This window comes from Macaca mulatta, chromosome X, assembly GCF_049350105.2.
Source record: "Macaca mulatta isolate MMU2019108-1 chromosome X, T2T-MMU8v2.0, whole genome shotgun sequence".
Taxonomy (NCBI): domain Eukaryota; kingdom Metazoa; phylum Chordata; class Mammalia; order Primates; family Cercopithecidae; genus Macaca; species Macaca mulatta.
Genome location: NC_133426.1, coordinates 57664519 through 57678629, shown reverse-complemented (window position 1 = coordinate 57678629; position 14111 = coordinate 57664519). Strand labels below are relative to the sequence as shown.

Here is a 14111-nt window from a genome sequence, read left to right as displayed (position 1 = left end):
GTATATTAACCGTAGAACGTATTTATGCATACCAGGCTCTACCTCTGGGCTTTCTATTCTGTTCCAGAGACCCAGTACCAGAATATTTAAATCACTGTGGCGTTAAATACGTTTTAATATCTGATAGGGCCAGTTTCACCGCATTGCACTTTTTTTCCCCCTTTTAGGAACCTGTTCAGACCCGCGGCAGGGGGCGGGGTCGCGCCTCCTCCTGGGCTCTGGTTCCAGCCCAGCCTCTGGGACACAGAGATGGAAATCCCGAAGCTGCTCCCGGCTCGCGGGACACTACAGGGCGGCGGCGGCGGTATCCCCGCGGGTGGCGGCCGGGTCCACCGAGGCCCTGACCCGCCGGCTGGCCAGGTCTCCACGCGCCGCCTCCTGCTGCTCCGGGACCTCCAAGATGGCGGGCCCGGGCGGCGGCGCAAGGAGGCCCGCAGGGCCTCACGAGGCCCCGGCCCAAGCCTGTTGGCGCCGATGCCCGATCAACCTAGCGGCGACGGCGGCGACGACTTCCTCCTGGTGCTGCTTGACCCGGTGGGTGGCGACGTGGAGACAGTGCGCTCGTGTCAGGCCGCAGGGCCTGTGTTGAGGGAGGAGGCCGAGGCAGGCCCGGGGCTCCAGGGGGACTACAGCGGCGCGAACCCCGCGGGCTGCTCTGCGCGGGGCCCCAGCTTTCTGTCCGCGATTCCCATTCAGGCCCCGATCTCTGCCCCCAGCCCCGCCGCGGCCTTCACCGGCACAGTCACTATCCACAACCAGGACCTGCTGTTGCGCTTTGAGAACGGCCTCCTCACCCTGACCACGCCCCCATCACACTCCTGGAAGCCCGGGGCCGCTCCTGCCCAGAAGCCCCCCAGGTGTCTGATGGCCCCCCAAGCCGGGTTCCCGCGTGCCGCGGAGCCGAGTGACTGCCCAGAGCTGCCGCCAGACCTCCTGCTAGCCCAGCCGGCCGAACCCGCGCCAGCTCCGGCGCCCCAGGAGGAGGCGGAGGGCCCGGCCGCCGCCCTGGGCCCCCGCGGACCGCTGGGCTCGGGCCCAGGCGTAGTGCTGTACCTGTGCCCCGAGGCGCTGTGCGGGCAATCCTTCGCCAAGAAGCACCAGCTGAAGGTGCACCTGCTGACGCACAGCAGCAGCCAGGGCCAGAGGCCCTTCAAATGCCCCCTGGGTGACTGCAGGTGGACCTTCACCACCTCTTACAAGCTCAAGAGGCACCTGCAGTCTCACGACAAACTGCGGCCCTTTGGCTGCTCGGCGGAGGGCTGTGGCAAGAGCTTCACCACCGTGTACAACCTCAAGGCGCACATGAAGGGCCATGAGCAGGAGAACTCATTCAAATGCGAGGTGTGCGAGGAGAGCTTCCCCACGCAGGCCAAACTCAGCGCCCACCAGCGCAGCCACTTCGAACCCGAGAGGCCTTACCAGTGCGCGTTTTCTGGCTGCAAGAAGACATTTATCACAGTGAGTGCTCTCTTTTCCCATAACCGCGCCCATTTCAGGGAACAGGAACTGTTTTCCTGCTCTTTTCCTGGCTGCAGCAAACAATATGACAAGGCTTGTAGGCTGAAAATTCACCTGCGGAGTCACACCGGCGAGAGACCTTTCCTTTGTGACTTTGATGGCTGTGGCTGGAACTTCACCAGCATGTCCAAACTCTTAAGGCACAAAAGGAAGCACGACGATGACCGGAGGTTCATGTGCCCTGTGGAAGGCTGTGGGAAATCTTTCACGAGAGCTGAACATCTGAAAGGCCACAGCATAACCCACTTGGGCACAAAGCCTTTCGTGTGTCCTGTGGAAGGCTGCTGTGCCAGGTTCTCTGCTCGCAGTAGCCTCTACATTCACTCCAAGAAACACCTGCAGGATGTGGACACTTGGAAAAGCCGTTGCCCCATCTCCACTTGTAATAAACTCTTCACATCCAAGCACAGCATGAAGACGCACATGACCAAAAGGCACAAGGTGGGCCAGGATCTCTTAGCTCAGTTAGAAGCAGCAAATTCTCTTACACCCAGCAGTGAACTTACCAGCCAGGGACAGGATGATCTCAGAGATGCAGAGATAGTGTCTCTGTTTTCTGATGTACCAGACAGTACTTCTGCTGCAGTGCTGGACACAGCATTGGTGAACTCTGGAATCTTGACTATTGATGTGGCTTCTGTGAGCTCGACTCTGGCAGGGCACCTCCCTGCTAATAATAATAATTCCGTAGGGCAGGCTGTGGACCCTCTGGCCTTGAAGGCCACCAGCGACCCTCCTCAAAATCTGGATACATCTCTCTTTTTTGGAACGGCGGCCACTGGTTTTCAGCAGAGCCCCTTAGATATGGATGAGGTCTCAAGTGTAAGTGTGGGGCCATTGGGATCTCTGGGCTCTTTGGCCATGAAAAACTCCAGTCCAGAGCCTCAGGCTTTAACACCCAGCAGTAAGCTAACAGTGGAGACAGATGCTCTGACTCCTTCAAGCACCCTTTGTGAAAACAGTGTCTCAGAACTACTGACACCAACCAAAGCGGAGTGGAACGTACATCCTGACTTCTTTGGACAGGAGGGAGAAACCCAGTTTGGATTCCCCAGTGCAGCAGGAAACCATGGTTCTCAGAAAGAAAGAAATGTTATCACTGTGACTGGCAGCTCATTTTTGGTATGAACCAACTCTATTTGTTCCTTGCCATGTGGCTTACTTTTATTACAGTCAATTTTGAGGATGTTCTGGACTAAATGTTTAAGTGCAGTCATTTCTCTTTGGTTTACAAAAAGAGCACAGCCCTGGACTACAAGTTTGGAGATCTAAATTCTGATCTTGAGTCTGTAACTGACAAGTTGTGTGACCCTGAGCAAGTCACTTAACCTATCTGAGCCTTAATTTCCTTATTTATGAATTGTGGTGGTTTGAACTCATTGCTCATAAGGTCTTTTCAGTTTTTTGTGTGTGTGTGTGTGATTTTGTGCTTTTTCTTGAAAAAATTTCGGGCGTTTTGCAATTATTAATCATTGTTTGTACTTGTAATGAAAAGCGGTTTGAGCCCTGTAGCACTAAATAATGAAAGATTGAGGAACTGGTGTTTTACATTAAAAATTTAATGGAAATTTTACACAGTACGAAAATCTAATGATAGAACTCAAAAAAAAAAAAGAGCTAAAAATAGGGATTGGTTCTTCTTAGCTGTTTATCATTCTAACCTTTTTCTTATGATGAAGGTATGTTTTTGTTGTGGAAAATACAAGGGCTTTTGTTATCACTCAGACCCAGGGTGAAATGTTTGCTTTGTGGTTTTGAATAAGTTGGCCTTTAATAAGTTAGTCTCTCTTAGCCTCAGTTTTCTATCTGTAAAATGGTCATAGCAATGTGAACATATGTGTTACATCCTAGACTTATTTTTTCTACCCCAGTAGGTTGTATTGAAAGGAAATGTTACGTATGTTTCAGCATATTTTGGTGAATCTTCATTCCCTTTCCTGCCCCTTGTTTTCCCTCCTCAAAGGGGAGAAATTAGCACAAATTAATATCAGGATGGTGCACGAAATAAACATTTGTGAAGGTTAAGAAAGAGGAAAAGAAAGTTATTTCTTCAACAGATTAAGAAGGATTTTTCTCCACACTGTTCTTTTGTGGCATTGGCCACATGTCCATTAGATCAATTTCATAGTATCTTTGGTCTGCATTCAAAGCAAGCTGATGCAATGAGTATTCAGTCTATTCTTCCAAGACAATCTGGACATAGACCAGAGGGAGATTTTTCTCCCCTCTGTGCCCTAGAGAGCTCATTGCTGGCTCACTCTTAGAGTTGAAATGAGAGAGTTTTGTCTGCATTTTGAGTAGATACCATCTATCTTACATGAGTATAGCATTTTACAGTTTAGCACTTTCACAACTATTATATTTGATCCTCACAATCCTGTGAGGTAATATGGCAAAGTCAGAACTACAATTCTTATTAAAATTTACCTAGCTCAGATTACAAATATATTTAACTTAGTAACTATTAATTGTGTGTGTAGCTCAAAACAGAGAGGAAATATTTCCCATTCTGCCATTTGACTCTTGAGTTTCACGACTATTTTGTTTATAACTGTTTGCTGCCTCCCAACTTAATTGATTTCTCTTACATTCTTCGTACTCCACCCTATTTCCTTGTAGGTGTACACCAGTCCTTGCCATGAATCTCTTTTATTTATGTTTAAATTAGACAGGTCTCTTTCATGGTCACCATCTCTCAGCCATTCTTCTTATGGCCCATTTTTCAGTCACAGTATTGCTGCAAGTATGTGTGTACATTGAGAAGTTATTTTCTTGATTTAGATGGCAATGTGTTTATACATGAATCAGATAATAATGGAGATATTTTATATAAGGCGTTAGTGAGAAGTAGTTCTACTTTTCCTTTTCTAAAATGTGGTCATGGTAGCAAACACTATTGGTTGATTTCAACCATTGTAACCCAGTACTGTTTACATGTAGATACTTGGGGATAACAATTATTATGGCACTTTAACAGTACACTTTAATATTTACCACCTTGATATTATACATCTTTACTGTCTTTATAATTTTTAAGTTGGTTGTACTTATTCAATGAAAAAGCAAAAAATACACATACATTTTTGATTCAAAGAAATAGAATTTTGTGTCTAACCGTTTAACAGTTCTCCCTTAGTATTTTAGAAAGATTTTAAGCCCATTTTAGAAATGTGTTGTCATTAGTTAAGTCCTCTTAAATAGATTATTTTTATTTTCCTATAGAAAGTGCAGAGGCCTGAGGTGAACTCAAGGGTCATAGGCATCCATTAAGATATATAACCATATAGATATTTTAAAACTCTGTCACATTGTTTCCTTAATCCCTTAGACCTATTTCTTCCCATGAAAACTATCATAAGCTATGCTTTTGTTATGGTCTATAGAATTTTCAAAGGACAAATTGTTGTTTTTTTTTTAAGATAAAAATCTTGTGATTGTCCGTGAGCTCACATGGTTTCTTTTGTTCAATTTTTTCAAAAGATTTCTCTTTCAATGCTGTTGTCCCAGCATGATAGTTGACATGGCATGTAATTACAGACAGAAGTGTGACTGTAAATATATTCGTGTTTCTGTTAGTGTTGGCATAAGCTTGCCTTTTTGTTTAAACAATGGGACATGATTTAATTTTATCTCGTTTGCCTTTTGTTCATCTTCAGTCCTTGATTTATTAACATTTTGCCAATTGAAAACACAATAAAAAATGCCTTGCAAGAAGGTTTGATTCTGGGGGATCCTGATGAGCATATTTATCATTAGTTTAAATATGTTAATCTTGACATTTTTACCAGTTATCTCATTATAGTGTTACATAATTGAAAGCCTTAAATAGTAAAAGTGAAACTTGTTAGAATACGAAGATCATCTTTCTCTGTGGATTAAATGCTTCATATTCCCATCCAGGAAAAATAAGATAAGACATTAGTATAACAGAGTATTTTTGACTGTTCCTTGATTCCACATAAAGCAATGATTAATTTCCTGATGGAAATATTCATAATCCCTTGGTAATTATTGGTATCAAACAGATCCACTTGATAACTTCATGATGATAAAAACTAAATTAAATGCAACTCACTCAAAATATGTGACAATTGAAATGTAAGGCCTAACTAAAATGTATATATATATATCTGAAATTTGTATATATTTTATATGTAACTGAAATTTATATATTTACTTATTTATATATATATATATGTAACTTTTTTGAAAGATTTGCTTAATAATTTTTTAAAAAGCAAATTGGATGCTAGGGTTTAAAGCAGGAGTCCCCAGCCCCCAGGCCACGGACAGGTACTAGTCCATGGCATGTTAGAAACTGGTCCGCGGCCGGGCGCGGTGGCTCAAGCCTGTAATCCCAGCACTTTGGGAGGCCGAGACGGGTGGATCACGAGGTCAGGAGATCGAGACCATCCTGGCTAACGCGGTGAAACCCCGTCTCTACTAAAAAATACAAAAAACTAGCGGGGCGAGGTGGCGGACGCCTGTAGTCCCGGCTACTCGGGAGGCTGAGGCAGGAGAATGGCGGGAACCCAGGAGGCGGAGCTTGCAGTGAGCTGAAATCCGGCCACTGCACTCCAGCCTGGGCTACAGAGCGAGACTCTGTCTCAAAAAAAAGAAACTGGTCCGCACAGCAGGAGGTGAGTGGCAGCCAGGGAGCGAAAGTGAGCTCCACCTCTTGTCAGATCAGCAGTGGCATTAGATTCTCATATAGGAGCACAAACTCTATTGTGAACTGCACATGGGAGGGAACTAGATTGCACACTCCTTATGAGAATCTAATTCCTAATGATGTATCGCTGTATCCCATCACCCCAAAATGGGACCATCTAGTTGCAGGAAAACAAGCTCAGAGCTCCCACTGATTCTACATTATGGTGAATATGTAATAATAATATAAAGTGCACAATAAATGTCATGTGCCTGAATCATTCAAAACTATCCCCCCATCCGTGGAAAAATTGTCTTCCACTAAACTGGTCTCTGGTGCCCAAATGGCTAGGGACCAAGTGTTTAGAGAACAGATTGTTTAAGCACAAAACAACCTATAAAAAGCAATCATTAAAAATGAATCTTATATGTTTATGCAATCTAAATAGATGGGACCTTTGGTAACAATATTTAAGCTATGGTCCCCTCTGTATATTTCAAGTTAATTTACTGACTCCTTACAGAATGCAAGGTAGAATACTAGGGATATAGATAACAAGAGTAAAATATGAGCCGTATCTTAATTTTGGAGAGGACATAAAAATTCACCTATTAGCCATTTTACAACTAAACAAAATCAACAAACATGTTTTCAGGCACCAAATGAATGGCTTGGAGTGAAAGGAGGGGCAGGAGCTGGAGTTTAATGGGTGGTTACTTTTAGTTATATGAAGAAGAGTGTTGGTGAATTCCAGCCTGGGAGAAAAGCACAAAGAAAGAACTCAAAATGGAATTAGCCACACAACACTGTGAAAAACAGCCTAACTCAAATTCAGGGCTCATATTTGGTAAGTGCTGGGTGTTAGAGTTAGACTGCCAGTATGGAGCCAAATTCTGGAAGGCAATACAAACCAGTCAGAGTAGACAAGACTTTATTATGGATATGATTGAAAGCCAGTGAAGATATTTGAGAAGGGAAGTCAAATGTGATTATATAAAAATATTAATATAGTGGACATGCATAATATGGATTTGATGGGGGAAATAGTGCAATCACTTAGGAATCTGTTGTAGTAATTCCGGAGTGTTGTGATGAAGGCTTGGACTGGAGTGGTGACGAAAAGAAACAGAGATATAGGAGATGTGTCCTAATTGAGGAAATGAATATGATTTGGTAACTTATTGAATATATAGGACACCCATCAGAAAGAGAAAGGAAGATTAAAAATGTTCCTAAGGATTTCTTGGATGCTATAAAAATTACACTTGATTAATATGAACAAAGTCGTGTAATAAAATATTTTCAGGAATATTTATGGAAAGATGATTAGGATATGCTTAATTTATCAGGAAGTGATAAACTATGGCTATCTCTGAATAAATCATGCTTATTCTAGATTATCCACACTATTAGACAGTGACATGACTTTATCTTGTTTGGCTCCCTCACTTGTTCTTAGATTCACATTTGATGTTTATAATGTTATTTCCCTTTGAGAATTTGCAGGACTCTTCAACCTTGTACAATATAAGCCCAGATCACTCTGTATCAAAATGAACTATGTCATCTCTGGCTTCCATTTCTTTCTTACTACTACTTTTTGCTACTACAGATATTCAACAGGTATTTTTTATTTGGTGCTTATTAATATAACAAATCAGATCTCCATAATTTGGAGGATACTCCTTAGTCGTTAATTTCAATCGTTTCTCATGATAAACTGTGTTAGATTGAGTTTTAACTGTATTTCTCTTAAACTGGAAGAGACAGGACTAAGATTGTCCAAAAACCAACTTTGGTGTGATACTTGGGGCTTCTTACTCATAATCCTCTCTTTCATTAGCTAACATGGCAAGTGATGGTGTATGGAAACTCAGTCACAGAAGTCACATCCTCTTTTCTCTTTACACCCTAATGTAACACATTTTATAGTTACCCTGACTACTAATGGTGATAACTCAATGAGCATGGAGTGCAAAAAAATAGAGTAAATAAATAGTATAATTACCTAACAATTACATTTTGTTTGATGGTGACTTTGCTGTCCTGCATTGTCAACAGAACAATACATCTCATTCTAGTTTTCTGCTGACATTTATGCACATGCAAAACACATTAAACATCATTCTGCCTATGGAAAATATCTTAACTCAGTATTTTAAACAAAGGAGATAATTATTCTTATGAGCACTAACTGTGAATCCTTACACTATGTCTTATCATTACCAGCTTATTAAGCAGCTGGTGGTTATTGAGTGCCTACTCTGTGAGGCACTATGAAGTATAACACAAAAGTATGTTGCATTACTTTATTCAAACAAACATTTTTAGCACATATTTGACCAATTCTGCCCTTTACGCACACACATTACAAGCTAGACAGAAACAAAAATTCGGCAAGCAATGAAAAATAATATATAATCAATTTCTAGATGGTTATATATTAGAATTATACAGATTCAAATATAACGGTGGTTGTTATTTTCACAGTATGGACAGAAAATTGTAATGAGGAGTATTTCAATGTGCAGATTATCAAAAGTTTTTTCAAAAAGTTCTAAGAATCTAAAATTTAAGCTGCAATACAGCAATTAGGATAAACTGTCCTAAATTTAAATTTAAACAGAATTGTGACTGGTAGCTTTAATTATAGCAAAATACTATGGGAAATAATTTGTAAATTATGTTATATTTTGATTTGTTCTAGATTGTAATCCTGGATATATTAAGTATAAAACCTGAGAGTGATCTTTTGAAAATTATATAAAACAAACATTTTGTTTCCAAATGAGAAAACCATAGCATATAAATAAATGATTTTACACCTGTAATTTTTGAAATAATTTTTACTTTCCTATACTGGACACACAAGCAAATTTTAATTTTCTGAAACAAAAAAAGACTTTAATTAGAAGGTAATTATTTTATATAGGTATGCTAGCTGAAAATAAGGCTATAAAGACTTCATTTGATACTTGGGAATGACAACTACTGGAGTTTAACATGAAGAATCCTGAAACTTCACCAATCATGTAGTGAGGTATAGGGTTAATCATCAAGCAAGTATCTCACATTCTGAATAAAGTATAACTAACTGAATACATTTGGAAAGGAAACAAAGCCTATTATAAAAAAATAAAGCTCACTATAGTGATAAATAATATTTTGTGTTCTCACTACAAAAAGTAAATATAAGAGGTAATGCATGTGTTAATTAACTCTATCTAGTCATTCCACAGTGTTATACATATTTTCAAACATATTGTACATGATAAATATACACAATTTTTGTCAGTTTAAAAAATAAATACATTTAACAATAAAAATTAGAAATGGTAGCCAAAATGAAAATATTTCAATTCTAAGCCAGTCTTTCCTTGGAATAAAGTCAAGAAATGATTAATCTTTGTCAAGACTTATTTCCCTTTCCTGTGTACACAGTAGAGGGATATAACTGTAGTGTGAAACAACGTAATACTGCATGTGGAAGAAGGAAGCTTCTCTCATGTCTATTTGTAGGGAAATTAGCCAGATTAGAGAGCTAAATGGAAATTCCACAGGCAATGACTCAGTGAATAGAGTAGCAGTTCATTCCAGGCGAGGTCCAATTTTAGAATGTGCTGCTAGGCAGAGTGAGAACTATTTTTCCTCCCAATTTGTGTTGGCATTAGTTGGTTAATGCTAAACTTGGCCCTTGATATTTCCAAAGAGATGCAACAGCTTCCCCTTCAAAGTCATTTTATGTTCTTGTGCTTTCTGGAGCTTATTTTATTTTAAATTATTAATAATAATAGGAATTGCATCAAATGTTATGACATGCTAGGGGAAGAGGGAATAAGCCAATATTCATTATTTTTGCCTCACTTCCTAAAATATTGTTGATTAAGTAAAACTTGCTTTTCTTTTTTTTATGTGCAGGCTCATTTTGCCATTTGGGTATGTCACTTTTATTTATGTACTTAGGAAGCAATAGGATTTAAGAACATTGTTAAAATAAGTGTTTATAACTTTAGAAATGTGGCTACTTTGAAAATGGAGAAACCTGGACTAGCTGTACTACTTTTTTAGATAACAGGGAAGACTTATCGAAATGAATGAAAGGCAAATTCAATTGGAAAAAGGAGATTAATTTTTTATTAATTCTGTATTTATAAATTTTGCTGATAAATCCACTCTTGTATATTATTCAGCATATTTTTATTCAGTTCATTTTTAGAATAGTTTATCTAGAGCAGTAAGTCTTATGTGAAATCTAAAAATTTGACTAACTTGCATTATATTTCATTTTTACAGTAGGCACTGGATAGTCATTTTCACTGCTAAATCTATGTACCAAATCTACTGAATATTGCAAAAACACACTGGATAGAAAATTATTTGCAAAGTGATTCTTGTTGTCCTTCACCATAGATTCTTTAAAAAATTCTTAAAGATAAAATGTTGTCTATATTTATAAAAATTATTGAGGATTCTTCCCAAAAATAGAAATGAGAAAATAAAATTCAAACAATCAAATAGTTAAGTTTGATCTCTAGCCAAGTGTTTCAGTCTAAGTGTCTTTGGTTGAAAACATCTGGATAAAAGCACAATGACAATTTTGAAGCATGTCCAGAATTTTCCAGTTACAGTTAGACATAAAAAAAATCAAAGAGCCATTATTGCAACATTGGTAATCTGTCTGTCTAATACAATCTATCTTTTGAAAGTTTCTTGAAGACAGTAAAAAGTAAGAAGAAAAGTTACAAATTTGGGCCCTGACTATAAAATGCCAAAATGTTATCAAATTGGAGGCTATTGATTATTTTACATAATAATTTTAGTAGTTGGTGTTTTTAAGTATTTACACTCCAAGTATTTTTTAAAGTATTTTTAAACTAAATGAGAATCTTTGATTCATGTCTTTAAAATTGCTAATTGATTTTTATTTTCAAGATTATTGAATTATCCAATACACCTCCAGATAACAACCTATAGATTGTTAGTTGTGAGGCTATATTGTGTATTTTAATCATGCCTTGATGTAATTTTAAGTTACCATGTATTGAATTCTAACTGGCCCTAAAACATTTTTTAATTTGTAAGTTTTATTTTTATAACTTTTATTGAAATATAACATACTTTAAAAATATAACTTACATTACAAAATTGCTTTATTAATTTTCAAAAAATGAATACACCTATAAAGCCACTACTCAGATGAAAGGATTACCAGAACCTCATATCTCCCTCATATCCTCTGCTAGTCACTGCCACCCTGTACCAAAATAAATAACTTGATTTTCAAACCAAAAATTAGATGTTTTTTATTTGCTTGTTTCTCTTCATTTATTATTATTATTGAGATAAAATTAACATAATATAAAATTCACCATTTTAAAATATACAAGTCAAGTCATTTTTAAAACGTTAATAATGTTGCTGAGTCATCACAACTGGATAATTCCGGAACACCTCTGCCACTCTGAAAAGAAATCCCATAATCATTCTCCATTCTGTCATCTCCAGGAAACCACTAATTTACTTTCTGTCTCTATGGATTTGTCTATTATGCATATTTCATATGAATGGAATTGTACAATATATGCTTTTGTATCTGGCTTTTCTTAGTATGATGTTATTAAAGTTCATCCATGTTTTAGCACATATCAGTACTTTACTCTTTTCATGGCTGAAATATATAGCATTATATAAACATACTGCACTTTATTTGTTAACTAATTAATGGACATTTGAGTTGTTTCCACCTTTAGATATGATTAGTTTTTTCTATCAATATTTGTGTACAAGTTTTTGTGTTAATATATTAAAACTACAGATTAGTTTTATTTTTAAACTTTATGGAAAGTTTATATTCTTTTTGTTTTTGACTTCTTTTACTCAACATTTTGTTTGTGAACTTCAGCCATGATTTAGTATGTATAAACAATTCATTTATTCATTTTTATTTTAAGAGAGAAGGTCTCTCTTTGTCATCCAGGCTAGAATGCAATGGCACTATCATAGCTCATTGCAGCCTTGATCTTCTGCACTCAAGGTATCCTCCCACCTAGTATCTGGGACTACAGGCATAGGACACCACACCTGGCTTGTTCATTTATTTTTGTTGTAGAATTATAGTGTATCCCTCACCCATAATTTTTTAGCTTCCACTTATAGGCATTTATATTGTTTCCATTTATTGGCAAGTGCTAATTATGCTGCTATGAACAATCTAATAAATAAATGGGAGTGTAACTAGGTATGTTAAATTTTAGTAAGTACTGCCAAACAGTTTTCCAGGGTATTTGTACTAATTTACACATTCACCATCAGATACGAGAGTTCTTATGAGTGAAAATGTGAAATATTTGTCTTTCTGTGTCTGACTTGTTTGACTTAAGATAATGATACCCAGTTTCATCCATGTTGCTACAAAAAATGTGATTTCATTCTTTTTAGGCTGAATAGTATTTCATTGTGTATGCATACCACATTTTCTTTATCCAGTCATCTATTGATGAACACTTAGGTTTATTCTATATTTTTGCTATTGTGAATAGAGCTGAAATAAACATACAAGTGCAGCTATCTTTTTAATATAATGATTTTTTTTCCTTTGGGTAGATATCCAGTAGTGAGATTGCTGGATCAAGTGGTAGTTCTATTTTTAGTTCTTCAGAAAATCTCCATACTTCGTTTTTCATAAAGGTTGTACTAATTTAAATTCTTATCAACAATGTATAAAAGTTCCCTTTTCTCCATATCCTTGTCAACATTTGTTATTCTTTGACTTTTTAATTATGCCATTCTGACTGGGGTAAGATAATATCTCATTGTGATTTTAATTTGCATTTTTTTCTGATGACTAGTGATGTTGCATACTTTTTTCACATATCTGTTGGGCATTTGTAGGTCTTTTGAAAAATCTCCATACATGTCATTTATCCATTTTTTGATGAGATTTTCTTTCTTTGTTGAGTTGGTTGAATTCGTTGTATACTCTGAATACTAGTACCCTGTTGGATGTATACTTTACACATATTTGCTCCCATTCTACAGGTTGTCTGTTCACTTTGTGTATTATTTCCTGTGCTGTGCAGAAGCTTTTTAGTTGAAGTCTCATTTGTCTATTTCAGTTTTTGTTGCCTGTGCCTTTGAGATCTTAGTCATAAATTATTGACATAAACGGAGGCCCAAAAGAGTTTTCCCTAGGTTTTGTTCTAGAATATTTGTTTCAGACTTACATTTAAATCTTCAATCCAGCTTGAGTTGATTTTTGTGTATGGTAAGAGACAGGTATCCAGTTACATTCCCATGCTTATGAAAATCAATTTTTCCCAGCACCATTTGCTGAAAGTGTTGTTTCTCCAATGTGTGTTCTTTTTGATATTTTCAAAGATAACTTGGCTGTAAATATATGGCTTTTTGTTTTGGGTTCTCTATCCTGTCCCATTGATCCATGTGTCTATTTTAATAAGAGTACCATGCTGTTTGGGTTACTATAGCCTTCTAGTATACTTTTAAGTAAGGTAAAGTGATGTCTCCAGCTTTGTTCTTTTTGCTAGAATTGCTTTTGCTTTTCAGATTTTTTTTGGGGGGTCTCATATGAAATTTGGGATTATGTTTGCTAATTCTGTTAAAAATGACATTGTCATTTTGATAGGGATTGCATTGAATCTGTAGACTGTTTTAGGCAGTATGGTAATTTTAATGCTATTGGTTCTTGAAATCTGTGAGCATGGAATGTTTTTCTATTTGTGTCATCTTCAATTTCTTTCATCAGTGTTTTGTAGGGGTTTTTTTTGTAGAGATCATTTGCTTCTTTCTAAAATGTATTCCTAGGTACTTTTTTGTAGCTATTGTAAATGAGATTGCCTTATTGTTTTTTTCTCAGCTAGATCATTATTGATGTATAGAAAAGTTACTGATTTTTGTATGTTGATTTTGCATCCTGCAATTCTTC

The 14111-nt window shown here is 37.6% G+C and overlaps 1 protein-coding gene across 4 annotated transcripts in view; it reads left to right on the top strand.

The window, feature by feature from the left end:
• Positions 1–220: 220 nt before the first annotated feature.
• The window catches only part of LOC708994 (zinc finger X-linked protein ZXDA), a 148869-nt gene continuing 134978 nt past the window's right edge, over positions 221–14111 (top strand). For all 4 annotated transcript variants that reach the window (XR_013412990.1, XR_003726172.2, XM_077989163.1 and 1 more), the window contains exon 1: positions 221–2640. Coding sequence is in view for 2 of the 4 variants with exons in the window: in XM_077989163.1 (XP_077845289.1) it covers positions 250–2640 (2391 nt within the window). In the remaining 2 variants the exon portion in view is untranslated. The remainder of the gene's footprint in view (positions 2641–14111) is intronic.